This window comes from Aquarana catesbeiana, linkage group LG03, assembly GCF_042186555.1.
Source record: "Aquarana catesbeiana isolate 2022-GZ linkage group LG03, ASM4218655v1, whole genome shotgun sequence".
Taxonomy (NCBI): Eukaryota; Metazoa; Chordata; class Amphibia; order Anura; family Ranidae; genus Aquarana; species Aquarana catesbeiana.
Genome location: NC_133326.1, coordinates 308,648,309 through 308,666,776, shown reverse-complemented (window position 1 = coordinate 308,666,776; position 18,468 = coordinate 308,648,309). Strand labels below are relative to the sequence as shown.

General features: G+C 40.6%; 1 protein-coding gene across 1 annotated transcript in view; it reads left to right on the top strand.

The window, feature by feature from the left end:
- LOC141133958 (dynein axonemal heavy chain 3-like) overlaps window positions 1-18,468 on the top strand; it is a 3,453,856-nt gene that overhangs the window by 152,154 nt on the left and 3,283,234 nt on the right. Inside the window, exon 3 of the mRNA XM_073623563.1 lies at window positions 16,872-16,951. Coding sequence (XP_073479664.1) covers window positions 16,872-16,951 — 80 coding nt within the window. The remainder of the gene's footprint in view (window positions 1-16,871; window positions 16,952-18,468) is intronic.

The following is an 18,468-nucleotide window of genomic DNA, read 5'->3' as shown; positions in this document are numbered from 1 at the left end:
AAGGTGCCAAATATGGCACAGGAGTGGAGGGGAGGCAGATAAGCGGAGCTTACCCTTTTTGGTGAAGCTCTGCTTTAATCAAGTGCAACTAAGAAAAATCAAGACTTCTATTTTGCCAGGCAGTGCGTGTGCATCTCAGGAATGGATGCATGATAAAACAGATCCCTTATATGTATTCCAGCTGTTTGTTTAGATGTTTGCCTGTAAAGTTTTATTTTTTTTTTATATTTAATTAGTTATTTGCAATAATTAGTCGTCAATTTCAGTGTTACAGTTTTAAATGTATATTTATCTTTAATAGGGTTATTGGCAGATTTTCTTTTTCTTTTGTTCTTGTAATTGTTGCATATTCTTGTATGAGAGCTGTTTACATTGTTCTGGTAAGTGGCCTATCATCCTTTAATCATCCTCTTTTATTTTAGGAAATCAATAGGAAATCAGAGAGCTATAATAAACAGTTGTAACGCAAAGAGTTAGGCCACTGTTCATTGCTTGATTTTCTCTCATTCAGACCTCTCTTCTTCTTTCAATTGATTTCCCCATCCACACTAGCAGCCTGATGAAAAAATTTGGACTGCTAGCTTCTTTTTATTCAGGCAGCCACAGCATTCATGGCTACCTGAATACAACAGTGACATCATCTGATTTTTAAATTGACGTTTGTCAAGCTGGGTGATCCTTGCAGGGGCACCCATGGCCTAAATTTTGGCTGCTTCTGCAACGAGCAGCCCAACTTTGAGCCATCTATGTGGGCCTTCATTTCAGTGTCTAATAAAAATGAAACTCTTGGAAAAGGAAACCCTTTGAAAAAAATCCCACAATGTAATTTATTTGGTATTCAAAAACACACTTTCAAATATAATATACCCTAGATGATACATTTTTATTTTTATTTTAGAATGCAATGCAATTATCATTTGAAAACTGCTAATGGTTCCCTTTGTGAGTTTGTAAAAAAAAAAAATAACATAAAAATACCAAAAAGCAAATACATATTTTTTTCTTCTGATTGTATACTGAAGAGCACGGTATGGTTGGCAGGTGTCTGCAATCCCATATTTCATTTAACATTTAAAGTTTCAATTACATTTATTAATGTATCATATTAGCATGAATGTTTCTTTTTGATTAAATGGGAACAATTGCTTCTTTAAGGTAAAGGTCTGTGGATGTGTGATTAATCAGATTGAAATGACAGTGCAGACGACTTATGCCATGCTTCGTTATCACAATGATTGATTTTAGTCTCTGCTGCCGGGTGAAAAAATATCAGCTAATAACTGCAGCACCAAAGCTCCAGATGTCATTGATAGCACAAATCATTCTTTCACATTCCATATTATTTGCTTCATTTGCAAGGATGCGGACACAGAAAATGATCTGTTGGATGTGAAATTATAGCATGAATATGACACCCTTATTTAACCACCAAGCACATTTTGCCACTCCACAGTTACAAATTACTGTTCAAGGACTTGGCTTTTTAACTTCTTTTCTGTGGAGCACTTGATTAAAAATATACTTTTGTACTATGTTTTGTTCATTGTTCATTGTTTATCATATTTAGTAGAGGGTTTAATTCTGACTTTCCTTTTTAGTAGTTACTAAGTCACGCATTACACCGTATTTCAATAAATACATTAAAATATGGTGCAGAACTGGCATCCCTGAGTTATTGTTGATTTGTGGTGGCTGGTTCAATCGAAAGTTTGCAATATGCTTTAATAATTGCTATTGAGTTACTGGCAAGGAAGAGTGTGAAGAGCTTGGTCAACCTCAACCCAAGCTGTGATAGTGATGCATGTAGCAAGAGGATGATAATAATTATACCTGTCAGATCTCATAGCTGGAAGCTCAGAGGGAGATACAATCTGCTGGGTAATTTCACCCCTGTCTTCTACCCAAAACAGAAAATGTAACTTTTGGGTAGGTTTAGTCATTAAGAAAACCAAAGCTTTTGCATATTTTTGTCTTGAAACATCAATTGCATTAGATAGCTGGTTTGATGAATGAAAAGTCTTCCTTATCATTTGATCCTTAGAGATGAATTGCTTTACAAACACTCAACCAATAAGGAAAATATGAAGGAGACCTCTGTACTGTAAACTAAAAGGCTGATTTATAAACAATTCACATAGCTATTTGCTCAGTTTAAGTGCATCAAGTACATTCATTCGGCATAAAAAGATCGACTGTAAATAGGCTATATTTAGTGCTGTTCAAATATAAACTATCAATATAAAACATAAAATACTGCATTTGGCCATTAGGTGGAGCTAAATTTTAGTGTATGGAGATTGCAGTGCTTAACACCCACAGTGTAATAAATCATCCAAAGCAGTGAGCAAGTTGCTATACAAATTCCATACAATGTTGCAGAGATGCAGAGAAGTCGACTAGACAAAGGGCTGGTTTACATGGGCTAGCACAGACGGGATTATAATAAAGACAAACACTGTTATTTAAATTTAAACAAATTATTTATTAATTGGTATTTATAAGGCCACGGTGTTATCCATAGGGGTTACCTAAAAGTACTCAAATTTATTTTAAAGAATATAAAGCCATCCTGGCTAAAATTGAACAAATTAAACGGTGTCCATCCAGCAATGCTGGACGACTACTCCCCCTCATGGACAACATCATGACAAAAAAAAAAAAAAAAAAAAAAAAAGGGGGGGGCGGGTGGGTGTCGCTTGTTCTGCTTCAAACGGTCAGTGAGCCGCTGCACTCAGCCCCTTATATAGGCTTCATCAGCGCTGCTCAGCGCCCGCCAAATTCCTCCAATCCGACGCTGGCCCTTGCTACCAATCCTCTGGCTGTTGCTGCCCTGAGCAACAGTGGCAACCAATGGCAACCTAATAAATAGATAAAAGAGAGAGAGAAACTGCAGCCCCTTCTGAGCCATCCCATGTGGGCCCCAGCATAATGCTATGACCTTTCATGGGCTAGCACAGACGGGATTATAATAAAGACAAACACTGTTATTTAAATTTAAACAAATTATTTATTAATTGGTATTTATAAGGCCACGGTGTTATCCATAGGGGTTACCTAAAAGTACTCAAATTTATTTTAAAGAATATAAAGCCATCCTGGCTAAAATTGAACAAATTAAACGGTGTCCATCCAACAATGCTGGACGACTACTCCCCACCGGCTGAGGACAGCAGCAGTGCTGCCGGCCGAGGCCCCCCCCCCCCAACACCGTGGCTGATTCAATTAGATTTTGTAAACCCATATTAAATATATCTAAGCCTATCACAGATAAATGGACCATATCTTCACAAAATAAACCATGCACAAAACCTTCTAATTCTAAATGGCGAAAAGATATGCCACCGGAAGAACTTAGAAAACTATGGATTGTTCTATTGAGATGCCTTCTAATCTTATCCACATAAAATAAGTTGCCCGAAGGAGACCACAGAAGACGAGGAATCATCTCTGAAAATGCCACTATAGCATTTGGGAATAAAAGTTGAATATAACAAAGATCCCTCTTAATTTCACATAGAAGATCCCACGTCTTAACTTTACCTAAATCATTGGCCCCGGCATGAAGAACTAAAATCTGGGGTAAGGGCCAAATATTAGATAGGTGAAGTAAGTGATTTCTCAGATTTTTTCACCTCAAACCCCTAATACCTGACCACAAAACTGTGATAGACTTAGAGTCCAGACCTAAATTAGCAGAGTAGGTTCTAGTTTCAGCATGCTTGGCTGCCCAAAAAACGTAGGAATGACCTACAATCCAGACCGTAGCTTTGGACGATCCTGAAAAGAGATTACAAAATTAGTAGATCAGGGCGAACATAAATCTTATATCTATCACTACCCCAACGGCCAATTTTTTTTAAAGTTTCTGACGGAAAACCTAAAGAGTCAGCTGTGGTGGCTGCTCCAATGCGAAATGAATGTGAAGAAAAGCAAAAACCAGACAGGTTCAAGCGTTTCAGAGAAGCGGCCAACACAGCTGAAAACTGATACCTAGTTAAGGAGGACAGATCCTGATGGATAAAGAAGGAATCATCAGAACATGGTCTAATTGACATATATCTAGAAACCAATAGCACCGGGCATATTGTAGGATTGATAGAGCTAGCCAGATGACCTTGACCTGTTGGAAGGGATTTAGACCTACAAAGGAAAAGGCTAAGGGACCCATCATACACAAAGACATGTGACTTGAGGAGAAAGGATGAGGACCTTTTATTTACAGATGTAAATTCCCCAATTCTGAGGGCGCCAAAAAAGGCAACTGAAAAAACGGCCCTGAACAAAATTAACTCAAATTCCGAGAAACACACCACTTCAAGAATCTTAAGGAGATCAACCAACAGAGCAGCCGAAATAGGGCGCCTATTATCTAACAAAGGTCTTGATTTCCTAAAACCTTTTAAAACTTGATTAACTTGAAAGAAAGAGGTTAGAGATGGCAAACCAGCAAATTTTAGAAAGAAGGAGACACCCGCTAACATTTTGCTGATAGAAGCTGGGCTAAGATTAGCCTGAAGTAATGAAGACACAAAAGATAGGGAGACATAAGAAGTTACAACCAGAGGATCCAGACCAAAGTCCTGACAAAAGGAGCACCATCTGGACCAGGATAGGCGATAATCTGACCACGTTTTCTTCGACACTGAATTCTTGAAGTTACCAAGAATTAACTCCATATTAAGCCCCAGAGGAAATACGGGCAAGGAGTTCCGCAACGATCCGATGTTGGAGCCAACTCCCGAAACTTCGTGAACTGTGAACGAGATAAAGCATCAGCAATATTATTTTGTACGCCTGGAATGTGCTCTGCTTTCAACCAAATATTGAATCGCATGCATTGTAAAACAAGAAAACGTAGTAGCCTAATCACCGGCTCAGACTTAGAGGATAAAGTATTCACTGCATACAAAACACCTTTATTATCAGTATGCACCAGAACTCTGCGATTCGCAAAAACGTCTTTCCAAACTACTAAAGAGACTATCACAGGGAAAAGCTCCAAAAGGACCAAATTTTGAATGATGTCCTTTTGTAACCAGTCCTGATGCCACTCACCTGCGCACCAATGCCCATTCATGAATGCTCCAAAGCCTGAAGACCCAGCTGCATCCGTGAAAAAATTAAGCTGATCGTTAGTAACAAAGTCCTGTTGCCATATAGTAGAACCATTAAAATTACATAGAAAAGCATCCCGAATTCTAAGGTCTTCTCGAACGCTCTTGGAGATCCGAATATGGGAATATGGGTTTGTAAAACCTCTGATTGCCAATGAAAACTTGCGAGAAAAGACCCTAGCCATTGGAATGACTCTGGCTGCAAAAGCGAACAGACCCAGAAGAGATTGAGCCTCCTTCAATAGTACTTTCTTTCTTAAAAGAAAAACTGAGATCAGGGATCTCATTTTTTGTATTTTCTGAAGAGGCAATTTAAACTCCATTGCAGCTGTATCGATGGTAATCCCTAAAAATTCGATCAAAGTAGATGGAAACACTGTCTTTTCTGCTGCTAACGGGATCCCAAAGTGCTCACAAATATTAAAAAATATCTGAAGAGATTTGAGGCACGAGGGGGAATCAGATGGACCAACAAATAAAAAATCATCTAGATAATGCAGAAAATCTCCGCAGGGATAGAGATCTGACAAAATCCACTGAAGAAAGGTTGAAAAAGCTTCAAAATAAAAACAAGACAAAGAAAACCCCATGGGCATACATTTGTCAAAGAAATATTCACCCGCGAATTGAAAACCTAGCGAACTGAAGCCTTGCGGATGGACCGGGAGCAAACGAAATGCTGACTTAAAATCTGCCTTGGCAAGCAAGGCCCCTTGCCCATGACTTCTTAGTATAACCAAAGCCTCATCGAACGATGCGTAACAAACTGGAGCTTCAATACCAGCTACATCATCATTCAAAGAGGAGTTCTCTGGATATGAAAGGTGATGTATCAAACGGTAAGAACCTTGTTCTTTTTTAGGAACTAACCCCAACGGGGAAAGCCTAAAATTTGCGAATGGCGGGAAAGCAAAAGGACCCGCCACCCTCCCTTCTTCCAGTTCTTTGTAAATTTTCTTTCTTACCATTGAAGTGTTATTATAAACAGATTTTAAATTTTTAACCATAGAACAGCCCGTGCCTTGAAAGGCCGGGACCAAAAAACCCTCCTTAAAACCTTCAGTTAGCAGAGCCGCCATCTTGTGATCTGGATAGCGCTCTAACCACGGGAGCATTCTTGGGAGGTTCACTGGAGTCACTGCCCTTCCCATGAGCGTGCCCGGGGAATGGCTGAAAGGCTGTCGCTGCAGCTTTGCGAAAGCACCTGCTAGCCGGATGGTTCCCGCTACAATGGGAGCATTCATGTTTATATCTGCAATTTGAGAGAAACTTGCATTGCCCTTCATTGAAAGAAAAGCAAAATCCTTTACGAAACGCAGACTGTGCGTTAGATACCACTTTTGGAGTGAACTGAGGCTTAGGAGGCAACATGAGATTCAACCATAGTCCAACGTCTTTGGATCCCCAGTGTAAGGAGGGGTGGACTGCCAACTTCTGTCGAAAATTTTCGTCATATGTGAACCATGCAGAGCCACCAAAATGACGAAAAGCCTCTGCAACAATATCTAAGTGTTGGAATAAACCTGAACACTTTGCAGGGAAACGTTCACCCATAACTGCTGCATAAATGCAGAAAGCCTGCAGCCAATTTTGGAAGGTCCTTGGTATAGCCCTCCTTCTGTCCTCCTCAGATCTGTCTGCTGCCAGCCTGTCAGATTTCAACAAAAACTCTTTAGAAGCCGGCAAAAGTGACAATAAGTCAATGAACTCTCCTCTCCAAATCTTTTCTTTAACAGTCTTGGCTAAATGGAAACCTAAAGGTGACAAAACACATGGTAAGGGTTCTTTAAAGGAAGCTTCCCCAACTGCCACTGCTGAAGGCCTGATAGGCAGGATGGGATTAAGAGACAATGGAGAGTTAACCACATTATCATGGTTTAACATGCCATGATCAATCATTTGTGACTCATTTAAATTTTGCCATACTGAGCTAACTTCAGTCATATAATCGTTCAATGGTAATTTTTTAACAGCACCATAGTCATGTGCCCCTGTAATTATTTCCGTATCACCACCAACAGGTTCAGAAGCACCAGATATCTGTGCCCTCTGATCAACTTTACTGGTATGCATCATATGCCTAGCACCAATTTTTTCTTTTTGTGCCCCTAAAATTTGTGAGTTAACATTAGGTTGCTTAACATTCAATGCACCAGTGACCTGTGCTCCTTTAACACTATTATTAGCACCAGCAGTCTGTGCCCCTTTAAATTGCTGTAAAATATTTGACAATGAGTTAACTAGGAATGAAACATCTGTAATATTAGAAAACTGACACTGCTCACCATCATATGATATTGACGGATGCTCTCTGAGTGCAGCAGCCTGGGGAAGCTGAGTAGCGCTGCTCTCCCTCATAGCCGGCTCTCTCTGTGTTCTGGAAGTGCCAGCTCTCTCCTCCCTTGCCACCTGAGGCGAAGCCGCTGTTCTCAGTCGTTTCTTCTTTCTCCCCGGCTGTTGCCGAGTCCCGCCTCTGCCTGGGGCCGAAGCTTCTTCCATCTTCTGGTTTGTGAGGGATGTATTTGCAGGCGGAGCCGAGTCACGCTCCTCCCCTAGGCATTGAAGGAGCCATTCTTCACCGCCCTCTCCCTCCGCTCTCTCAATAAGGCGACACAGGAGTTCTTCCCGCCTATTTCCCGAACGGCGCTTCATGCTGCAGGAGCTCTGTGACGTCGCTTGTCGCTTGTTCTGCTTCAAACGGTCAGTGAGCCGCTGCACTCAGCCCCTTATATAGGCTTCTTCAGCGCTGCTCAGCGCCCGCCAAATTCCTCCAATCCGACGCTGGCCCTTGCTACCAATCCTCTGGCTGTTGCTGCCCTGAGCAACAGTGGCAACCAATGGCAACCTAATAAATAGATAAAAGAGAGAGAGAAACTGCAGCCCCTTCTGAGCCATGTGGGCCCCAGCATAATGCTATGATCCTTCATTAGATGCAGTCCAGTGCATTTTCAATCTGCATCAAAAATGCATGCATAGTGCGTTTCCATGTACTCCAATGACCCTGTTTCACACCAGTGCAGTGCATTCCAGTGGAATCAGCAAAAGTAGAACATGCTGCATTTTTTCTGTATGGAGCACATCTGGAACATGGCAAAACACATAAAAAATGCACCAGAATACACATGTCCTGAACTGAAATGAAGAAAAAAAGCAAACGCAAGAAAACACTAAGACCCCTTTCACACTGGGGCGCTTTTCAGGTGTTTTTGGTGCTAAAAATAGTGCCTGTAAAATGCCTGAATAGCGCCTCTCAAGCCACCCCAGTGTGAAAGCCTGAGTGCTTTCACATTGGGGCGGTGCGCTTGCAGGACAGGAAAAAAGTCCTGCAAGCATCTTTGCGGCGGTACAGGAGCAGTGTATACACCAATCCTCCACCACTCCTGCCCATTGAAAAGCACTTTGCAGACGCTTTTAACCCTTTATTTGCCCGCTGGCGCCCCGCTAATAGCACCTCGCTAGTGGCTGAAAAGCGCCGCTATAACAGCAGTAAAGCACCTTACCTTTAATGCTCCCTCTTCCCCAGTGTGAAAGAGGTCTAAGATAAAAAAAACAAGTGGAGTTCTGTCCCTGCAACATTGTATCAATTCTGTATAACAGAAATAGCTGAAATAGCTGATTTATTGACACTGTCAGAAGGGAACACAATAATCTCCATAAATAGGAAACATAAGGGGAATACAAAGATACTGAATTTCAAAAGAGCCAACTTCCCTAAACTACGAACCTTGCTAAAAGATATAAATTGAGATAAAATCTTAAGAACAAAGAACACGGAGGAGAGATGGATTTGCTTTAAGAGCTTATTAAATAAGGGCATTAGCCAGTGCATCCCTATGGGAAATGCATTTAAAAGAGCTAATAAAAGCCCTGGGTGGCTTAACTCCAACATAAAAATGCATATAAAAGCAAAGGAGAAGGCCTTCAAAAAATACAAGGCTGAGGGGTCATCATCAGCATTCCAACTTTACAAAGTATGCAATAAGAATCGTAAGGGTGCAATAACCTCAAATAAGATAGAACACGAAAGGCACATAGTGGAGGAGAGTTAAAAAAAATATACCAAAAAATTATTTCAGTATATAAATAGTAAGAGAGAGAGGTCAGATCATATTGGCCCCTAAAGAATGATGGAGGGAATCTGGTTACAAAGGATGAAGAGATGGAAAAGGTTTTGAATTTTTTCTTCTCCTCAGTCTTCACAAGGGAAATGGGGGGCTTCAGTAACCAAATCTGTAATGTTTATCCTCATGACACGTCACAGGAAGCACCTTCATGGCTAACAGAGGCTAGAATTAGGAATAGACTTGAAAAACATAACATTCATAAATCACCGGGACCAATGGCTTACACCCAAGGGTCCTTAGGGAATTCAGTCAAGTAATTGCAAGACCATTGTTCCTAATTTTTACTGACAGTCTACTCACTGGAATGGTACCAGCTGATTGGAGAAAAGCCAATATAGCACCAATATTAAAAAGGGCCAAAATATATCCCTGGGAATTACAGACCAGTTAGCCTAACATCAATAATATGCAAGTTCTTGGAGGGAAGAATAAGGGACTATATACAAGATTTTAGTAATGAAAAAAGTATCATTAGCAGTAATCAGCATGTATTCATGAAGAACCGTTCTTGCCAAACCAATCTATTAACCTTCTATGAGGAGGTGAACTGCCATCTAGGTAAAGGAAGGCCCATAGACGTGGTGTATCTGGATTCTGTAAAAGCATTTGACACAGTTCCCCATAAACATTTACTGTACAAAGTAAGGTCAGTTGGCATGGACCATAGGGTGAGTACATGGATTGAAAACTGGCTACAAGGGCGAGTTCAGAGGGTAGTGATAAATAGGGAGTACTCGGAATGGTCAGGGGTGGAAAGTAGGGTCCCCCAGGGTTCTGTCCTGGGACCAATCCTCTTTAATTTATTCATAAATGACCTGGAGGGTAGGGTAAACAGCTCAATCTCTGTATTTGCAGATAATACTACGCTAAGTAGGGCAATAACTTCTCCTCAGGATGTGGAAACCTTGAAAGTATATCTTAACAAATTAATGGGGTGGGCAACTACATGACAAATGAGGTTTTATGCGGAAAAATGTAAAATAATGCATTTGAGTGGCAAAAATATGGATGCAATCTACTTACTGGGGGGAGAAACGCTGGGGGAATCAAGGATGGAAAAGGACCTGGAGGTCCTAGTAGATGATAGGTTCAGCAATGGCATGCAATGCCAAGCTGCTGCTAACAAAGCAGACAGAATGTTGGCATGCATTAAAAAGGGATTAACTCATGAGATAAAGCAGTAATTCTCCCACTCTACAAGACTCTGGTCCGGCAGCACCTGGAGTATGCTGTCCAGTTCTGGGCACCAGGCCTCAGGAAGGATGTGCTGGAAATGGAACAAGTACAGAGAAGGGCAACAAAACTATTAAAGGGATTTGAGGATATTAGTTATGAAGAAAGGTTACAAGCACTGAACTTATTCTTTCTGGAGAAGAGACACTTGAGAGGGGATATGATATCAATTTACAAATACCGTATTGGTGACCCCACAATAGGGATAAAACTTTTCAGCGAAAGGGAGTTTAATAAGACACGTGGCCACTCATTAAAATTAGAAGAAAAGTGGTTTAACCTTAAACTGCATAGAGGGTTCTTTACTGTAAGAGTAGCAAGGATGTGGAATTCCCTTCCACAGGCGGTGATTTCAGTGAGGAGCATAATTTTATTATTAGCCTAGTGATCTTTGTGAGCACAAATACCTTACCTTGAATTAATCTACCATGTAGTGTTATATATATATTTTCATAACCAGTGGCATCTGCTGCCTTTGTTTTCTTTGATTTAAAACATAGATTAAATGCATGAAAATGTAAATTTTTTTGCTTTAAAGTGTGTAAAATAAAAAAAATGGTTCTTTAACTTATCTTATACTGTATCTGTTGTTCCAACCCTTGGTGCAATCTCTTCCAAGAACCTATGTGAATACCAACTGTGCCATATGGGTAGGCTCTAGAACTCTTCTAGGTACTGCTTCCCTGTATGTTTCATTCATTGTGCACTAATCACTAAATTATGCAAAGGCAGAGGTAATGACCACATGCACCCTACACACTGGGATTATAGGGATTCTTTTCTGCAGGGCAAAAGCATTTATTGGTGTGTCATTTAGGAACAGGGAAGGTAACAAAAGACCCTAGAGGGTGCCTTCTATATAGATTGGAGAAGTATGTATTTTTCCTGATGGCTCCATTTCAGCGTACATTTGGGGATAGGCTCTTCTCACCCCTTGCACTGATTAGGACCATAACTCATAAAAATTCACTCTCACTCCAGTCTGGTGTTCCTTCTTTTTCCTCAGTGTACTTAGGATCAGGAACAGATCTCTACCTGGCTGGATTAAAAATCGGACAGTCGATCCAGGAGAGGCTTATGGCTCTTGGATGCAGTCAAAGAGTGCCCCGTTAAATGCTATGGACATCGAGATCCACACTGCTGGTTTTCAAGTACAGGCTAAAAGTAGCTCTGGCTATATTCATCCTTACTGTGGCACTGTCAAGCTGTGTTGCGGGAGAAACAGGCCGCATCTGTGGCTAGATACCATGACAGTGCACTTCACGGTAGCTGGCACATTACCTGAGTCCCAGTAATGGCAACTGGCAGACCTGTAATTTGGTTGCTGCCTTGCTTAGAGAATTAGCCTTTTCCTTAACTGTGCTGCTTCTGGAGTTTTCCTTATTCTTACTGTACCTAGGTATTTCAGCCTGCAAGTGAAACACTATTCTATTTCTCTGCTGCATGATAATTCTCATGCTTTATTAAGTTGTGTTGATTTTTTTCTTCCTAGTTCTTGTATTTTTAGAATACAAATTCCAACCTCAGATAAAGACCAGCAAATTCCAAGAAGGTAGGAAGAGTGCACCCACCTTTGTGCATGTCTTTGTTTTTGTTTTAATTCAATCTCTGAGACTTTCTTTTATGGTCAGCTTGTCCAGCTTCTCCTCTCCTCACTCAGTGGAAGAGAGATCATACTAGGAGTGGCCATAGTGCATAGTTGACATTATGGGTCACAGTTCAGGGACAGGTGCTCTCGCTTAAAGTGGTTGTAAACCTTCTCCTATACCTAGTGAAGTGGATAGCTATAGATGATACACAGAGATAAAACAAATCTCCCTACATATGTTTTACATGTATATGTGCTGCCTTTTCCTTTCTACACTCTTTGGAAAGTGCAGATCATGTTAGAAATCTTTGTTCCTCTTCCAGCAGTGGGTGTGGAGTTTGGGCTTACACTGTTTGAGAGCTGATTGGAGGAAAGGCACACACCCCCACTCCACATAGGCAGAGGAACAACGGAACATGCAGAGCTGTATAGACAAGCTCTCTGATTATTTACCTCTAATCACCCTCCCCGACACAAATTTAAAGCTGCTGTTATTTCATGTATCAGAGAACTTGTCAGAAGTGACTCTGCTGATAACAGAGGAACATAGCAGCAGAAAGACATGGCATGGAGCTTTTGAGAGAGATAAGTAAACACTGCATATAAATGTGCTTAGGTCGAATTTCATGAAGGGGGTTTAAAACCACTTGAAATTCAGAATATCATAATTCCCCCCTCAAGATCCATGGAAGCACATCACCATCAGCAGCCCAAGTGGATAATAATGGAGATGGTGTCTATTATGATGTTTTACGTTTTTTGAGACATGTTGAGATTTTTCACTGAGGAAGCTCAGCTCCTACCCCACCAGTCTGCTTTGCCATCTCAAGCGGTGGTACTTCAGTGGTACTTCAGTTAAATACCGAAGCCAGAGATTCCCAGGGGGCAGCTAAATCATCAACCTCAGACGACGCATCCTCAGAGGAGGAAGATAGTGCTTATGTCCAACCCTTCCTTAAAAAGATCCGAGAAGCCCTACTATAAGAAGACCCTGTGAAAAAGCCACAGAGCAAGCAAAAGAGGTATTTCATTGAAGAAATTAGGGATATCATTGAAGATGAACAGAAGCAAGTGGACACACAGTTCTCAATCAGGAACCTCTTTATCAAACTTTACTTCCTTTCTACGCCTGCTTATTCTTCTTGCGCCAGTGCGCATGGCAATGCGCCAGAAGCGTCCATTACCAGTACTGGCTCTATTGCCAATTCTCCTACGGCCATTTCCCTGACATAAACACAGTCAGGTTTGGGCATTTTTGTAAATTCCTCAGGTACCCTAGAAAGCTTTGTTCCAACTGGAATAACTTCCTGCAATCTAAGGAGAGATGTCCTTCTCTCATATGTGATCATTCTGCTGTAACAGAAGGTGATAGTGGTGGTGCCGCATTTTGAGTGTTTCTTAGGAATATATTCACCTATGTACCTGGTGCAAAAAATATCATGGAGTTAGAGGTCTGTAATAGACCTGAAGGTTCTGAACAGATACAGTATATCAAGAAATACCATTTCAAAATGGAGTCCTTGCAAAAGTAGCCCATCTGGGAAATCAGCTACTATCTGTCGATCTAAAAGATGCCTATTTTCATTTACCAATTACCCTGCATTTCCAAAGATTCCTACGCTTTGCAGTTGGCCGCTTATAATACCAGTTTGTCTGCCATCCCTTTGGTCTGACAATATCCCAAGAGTCTTTTTTCCAAGGAGCTTCTTTCTGTGATCACTCTCCATCAAAAGCAGATTGTTATTATTTCTTTCACTAGCTGGAAAACATCCCGCTGTTGAGTCAAGATGCAAAAGAGCTCTTGGCTCATCAAGATTTAGGCATCTCGATCCTAGAATGGTTTGGGTGGATTATCAATTTCAAAAAAAGTCAGCTCATACCTATGCAACGTCTGGTCTACCTGGGAGCAGAGCTGAATACCATCTCTCCTTACCATCTGGGAAGTGTCCTCCCATGATGAGGAAAGTAGAAGACATGTGGGAAGCCAAGTGGCTGACGGCCAGGGAGTATCTACAGCTTTTGGGCGCCATGACATCAGTGAATCCAATAGTGAAATGGGTCGAATGGAATTCTTGTCCATTTCAGTATGGGTTTCTAGCTCAATGGTGCTTAATCTCTGTCAGAAGGCAAAGTCTGGAATGGTGGCCTGAAACCAGAAATCTTCAGCATTGCCATTCACTTGTGTTGATTCCTTGGCTGTCAATGATGCCGGATGCCAGCGAGATGGACTGAGGAGCTGCCTTTCATGGACATTGAGCTCAGGATAAGTGGTCTTTTAGCCATTGGAGATTGTTACTAACTTTTTGGAATTGAGGGCAGCCCTCCAAGCCCTTCCTCCCTTCAGTCATTGGATTTGGAGTGGTTTGGTTCTTCTAAAAATGGACATTACAATGGCAGTGGCCTATATCAAGTAACAGGGCAGCATGCAGAGTTGTTACCTATTAAGGGAAGTAATTGAAAAATGGAATGGGCTCGAAACAATCTTCTCAATTTTTCAGTAGTGTATGACCTGGTTCCTGTGTAGATTGGAACTGGACAACAACGAAATGTCCCTTCTACCTCAAGTTGTTCAATATCTGACAGTTTGGGTCTTCCTCCCAGAAATGGACCTGTTAGCTTCCCAATGCAATACGAAGCTTCCCAAGTTTTACCATCACTGACAGGCAGTCCAAGCTGATGCCCTGAACTTGTAATGGATCTTTCAGACAGCTTATGCCTTCCATCCAATCCCGTTGAACCTCACATTCTTGAGGAGACTGTCACAGTAAAACATCTTGGCAGTGCTCCCTTCAGCTGAGCATGCGAGCCCCTCTGCCTTTACTGGGGACGCTGGATCTACTGTCTCAGGGGCCCATATTTCATCCAGTGACGTAAAAACTCAATCTAATGGCATGGGTCTTGAGAGGCAGAGATTTTTAAATCGTGGTTGTTCAGCCAAAGCAGTCAATACCCTTATGAAATCTCACAAGAAAAGTGCGTACAATAGAGTGTGGCAGAAGTTTCCGGACATTTTTTTCAGACTTTTTTTTGCCAGCAATGCCACAGAAATGCCACATCATGAATTTTCTGCACAAAGATGTGGACATGGGCTTAATGCAAGTATGTTCAAAGACCAAGTATCAGCAATATCAGCCTTCACAAGTGTTCACTAAGCAGATAATAGTTTGGTAATCCAGTTTTTTAAGTTTGTAGTAAAGCTAAAGCCTCCAAAAGCCCTTTAGTTTCCCAAATGGGAATGTCCAATAATCTTAGAGTTTCTGGCTATGCCTAAGTTTCATCAAGAGCTTTCTCTTGATATCACTTTCTCGTGATATCACTTTGAAAGCTGCCTTTCCTTGGGGTTTAAAGAACCCTTTACAACCTTTCTAGAAGATTGAGTAGTCCTTGCGCCAGTGTTTAATTTAGTTCCAATGGTAGCCTCAAAGTTTTATATGAGACAAGAGATAAATCTTCCCAGCCAGTCCACTAGACACGGGGAAGACTCTGCGTGCTTACATTGGTGCTACATCCAGTATCAGGTCATCTCTTCATCTATTTGAGATCCCATTTGGGGCAAGCAAATGAGCCAAAGCCTCAATCAGAGCCATAGGGGGTTATTTACTAAAACTGCATGGTACAAAATCTGGTGCAGCTCTGCATAGAAACCATTTAGCTTCCAGGTTTTTTTTTGTCAAAGCTTAATCAAACAAGCAAAAGTTAGAACCACCAGTTTTAGTAAATCTCCCCCCATAGTGTCCTGGCTGGTAAAGGTCATCACACTAGCTTACAAATCTAAGGGTTGGAATAATGGCACATTCTAACAGTAGTATTTCAACTTTGCTGTGGTGGCAGCTTTTCAAGTCTCGCTGGAGATGATATGCAAGGCAGCAACATACAAACTTTTATTTCTCATTATTGTGTAGAACCAGTAGTGGTGACAAAGGCCAAGAAAGATGGCAGAAAGATTATTGCAGTGACTTTTGGCCATGAATAACATTTTTTCTGCATTATCTCACCCTGGTATAGCTAGGTATTTTTCAGGTGTGTGCTGATATGGAGCCGTCGGGGAAAATTGAAAATTGTTCTTCATACTTACTGCAATTTTCCTTTCCTGACGAGCTCATGACAGCACAAATTCCCTCCCAGAATTGAAAGAAATAGTTGCATAATGCCAGACTGGAGTGGGAGTGATTTTTTTTATAACTTATGGTTCTAACTAGTACAGGGGGTGGTGGGGCCTACCCCCAGGTGTGTGCTGCCTTGGAGCTCATCAGAAAAGTAAATTGCTATAAGAATGAAGCACAATGTTTTGTTTTTCTCCCTGTTTGAAGCTGAACTCCAAGCAATAGCAAATATATGTAGATGAAATACATGCTGTATACAGGAGCTAATTTAGCTGCCAAATCATTTGTATTGCTGACCACCCAGCCCTGAAATGTATACAACCCTTTAAGGGATAGCTAGCAGAATGAGCATATCTCTCTGCCACTCCACTCTATCATACTATCAGCATAGCACATGCAGCATAGCACCCTCTCCCAGTATGAGCTCTGCTCTGCAAGGCTTTCAGGTATTTACAGTGATTTCATTTAAAACACATATATATTATATGTAAAATAAAGAATGCAGAGCTGCATTATATTGTGTCTTTTTGTCTGCTTGTATTTCAGCTTTAACAGAACATAATGTATACATTTAAAATTCAAAAGCGTTTAATTCTTCTTTCTTTAATACCTGAAAATATGTTCAAATGCATTATGTTTTTCAAACAAACACTGCTTAACAGATATATATATGTATATATATATTTATTTTTTTGTTCATTTGTTGCAGTGATTCCATTGCGAACAACTACAGTCCTGCAGCCAGAGACTTCTCGACTCATTCAGTGTACAAGCATCAAAGCAACAATGGTATAACATTTTATATCTGTTGATATGTTACATTCATATAGATGCATGCTTTTGCTTTGATTTTAAATAAAAAAAGTTGAAGCCGGAGCAAATCCTGCCTCTGAATCACTCTAGCGATCTCCAACACTGAGCAGAAACTTCCCTTCAAATTGACATCCCAACCCTGTAGATAACACTGAAAAAGTGACTCTGCTGCAGATAACTTTTGAGAAGCACTTTGTCAATTTATTTTAAATAGGCTAACCACGATTCAGTGCACAAAAACATACCTGATGTATTTTTGGCAATGCAGTGCATCACAACTTACAGTATGTATGTTTCTTTGTGTGCTGTATTAAGGGTGTTTTGGCAGCTGCCATATATGTGTATTAAGGTCCCTTTTCTAAATGAATAGCTCTGCAGAATATCTAGTTTCAGGCCTTAAAGTGGATGTAAACCCAATTTTTTTTTTTTTATGTCATAATGTAGAGTATAAGATTTCCTATCATTTGAGCCCATTCTTGCCACAAAGAGTTAATCCAGCTCTGAGCAATCCTCTTATTGTTCAGTGAGTAAATCTTGACAAACAGAGAAAAACTTTGTCAAATCCTCCCCCTTGCTGTGAGTGACAGGTAATTTACATATCTCGTGCACTAGCATAAGACACGCATTATTTTTTAATTCCCACCCCCACTCCTTTCTTCAGCAGCTCTGCAAGGTTTGTCTGTTCCACACCTCAGCATGATTTGGCATGCTGAAGTCATGTGGTTACTTTCCTGTCTTTTCATTGGATGTTAGAGATCATAGCAGAAGTTCAGTGTAAGAAATAAGACTCCACCCACCGAGCTCCAGCCAACAGACCCACCCACAGAATATGCAGTTTTTTGGGTCTCATAACAGACAGAGGGGAGACATTTGACAGGTAAAGATACATGCAGGAGACATGTATAACCTAATAGATAACCCCTATGGCAGTAGTTTAGAAAGAATGACATTGCGTTTACATCCACTTTAATGTGTGTTGGAGTAAGGTGTGGCAAAATATAAATTTTATAATGCATTACTGCAACACGGAAGTTTGAAGCCTGCAGAGTAATTCCATTGTGCATATCAGATCTATAAATGTGCTTACCATATCTGATTATTTTAACTCCTCAATTTAAAGTCTTAATAAATGATACAATTTCATTTAGCTAGAAACAGAATCGAATAGAAGCTAGTTCTCAGTTGACCTCTCAGAATGTTCCCTGTTGTCAGAGTATATGGTTTAGCAAAGTATAAATGGATTTTAATGTCAATAAAAAAACAAAATGCCAGAAACAGTTGTCAGTGTCTATTTGATATATGAGGTTAAAGCAGAACTCCAACCAAACATCTACACATATAGCTGAATATCAGTGTTAATTTTGGCAGCAAATTTTGTTTTAGTTTTAGTCTTAGGACTAAAATGGTATTTTAGTTTTAGTCCCATTTTAGTCTTCTGCAATTGTCTCAGTTTTAGTCGTATTTAGTCGACTAAATCACCAGTACATTTTAGT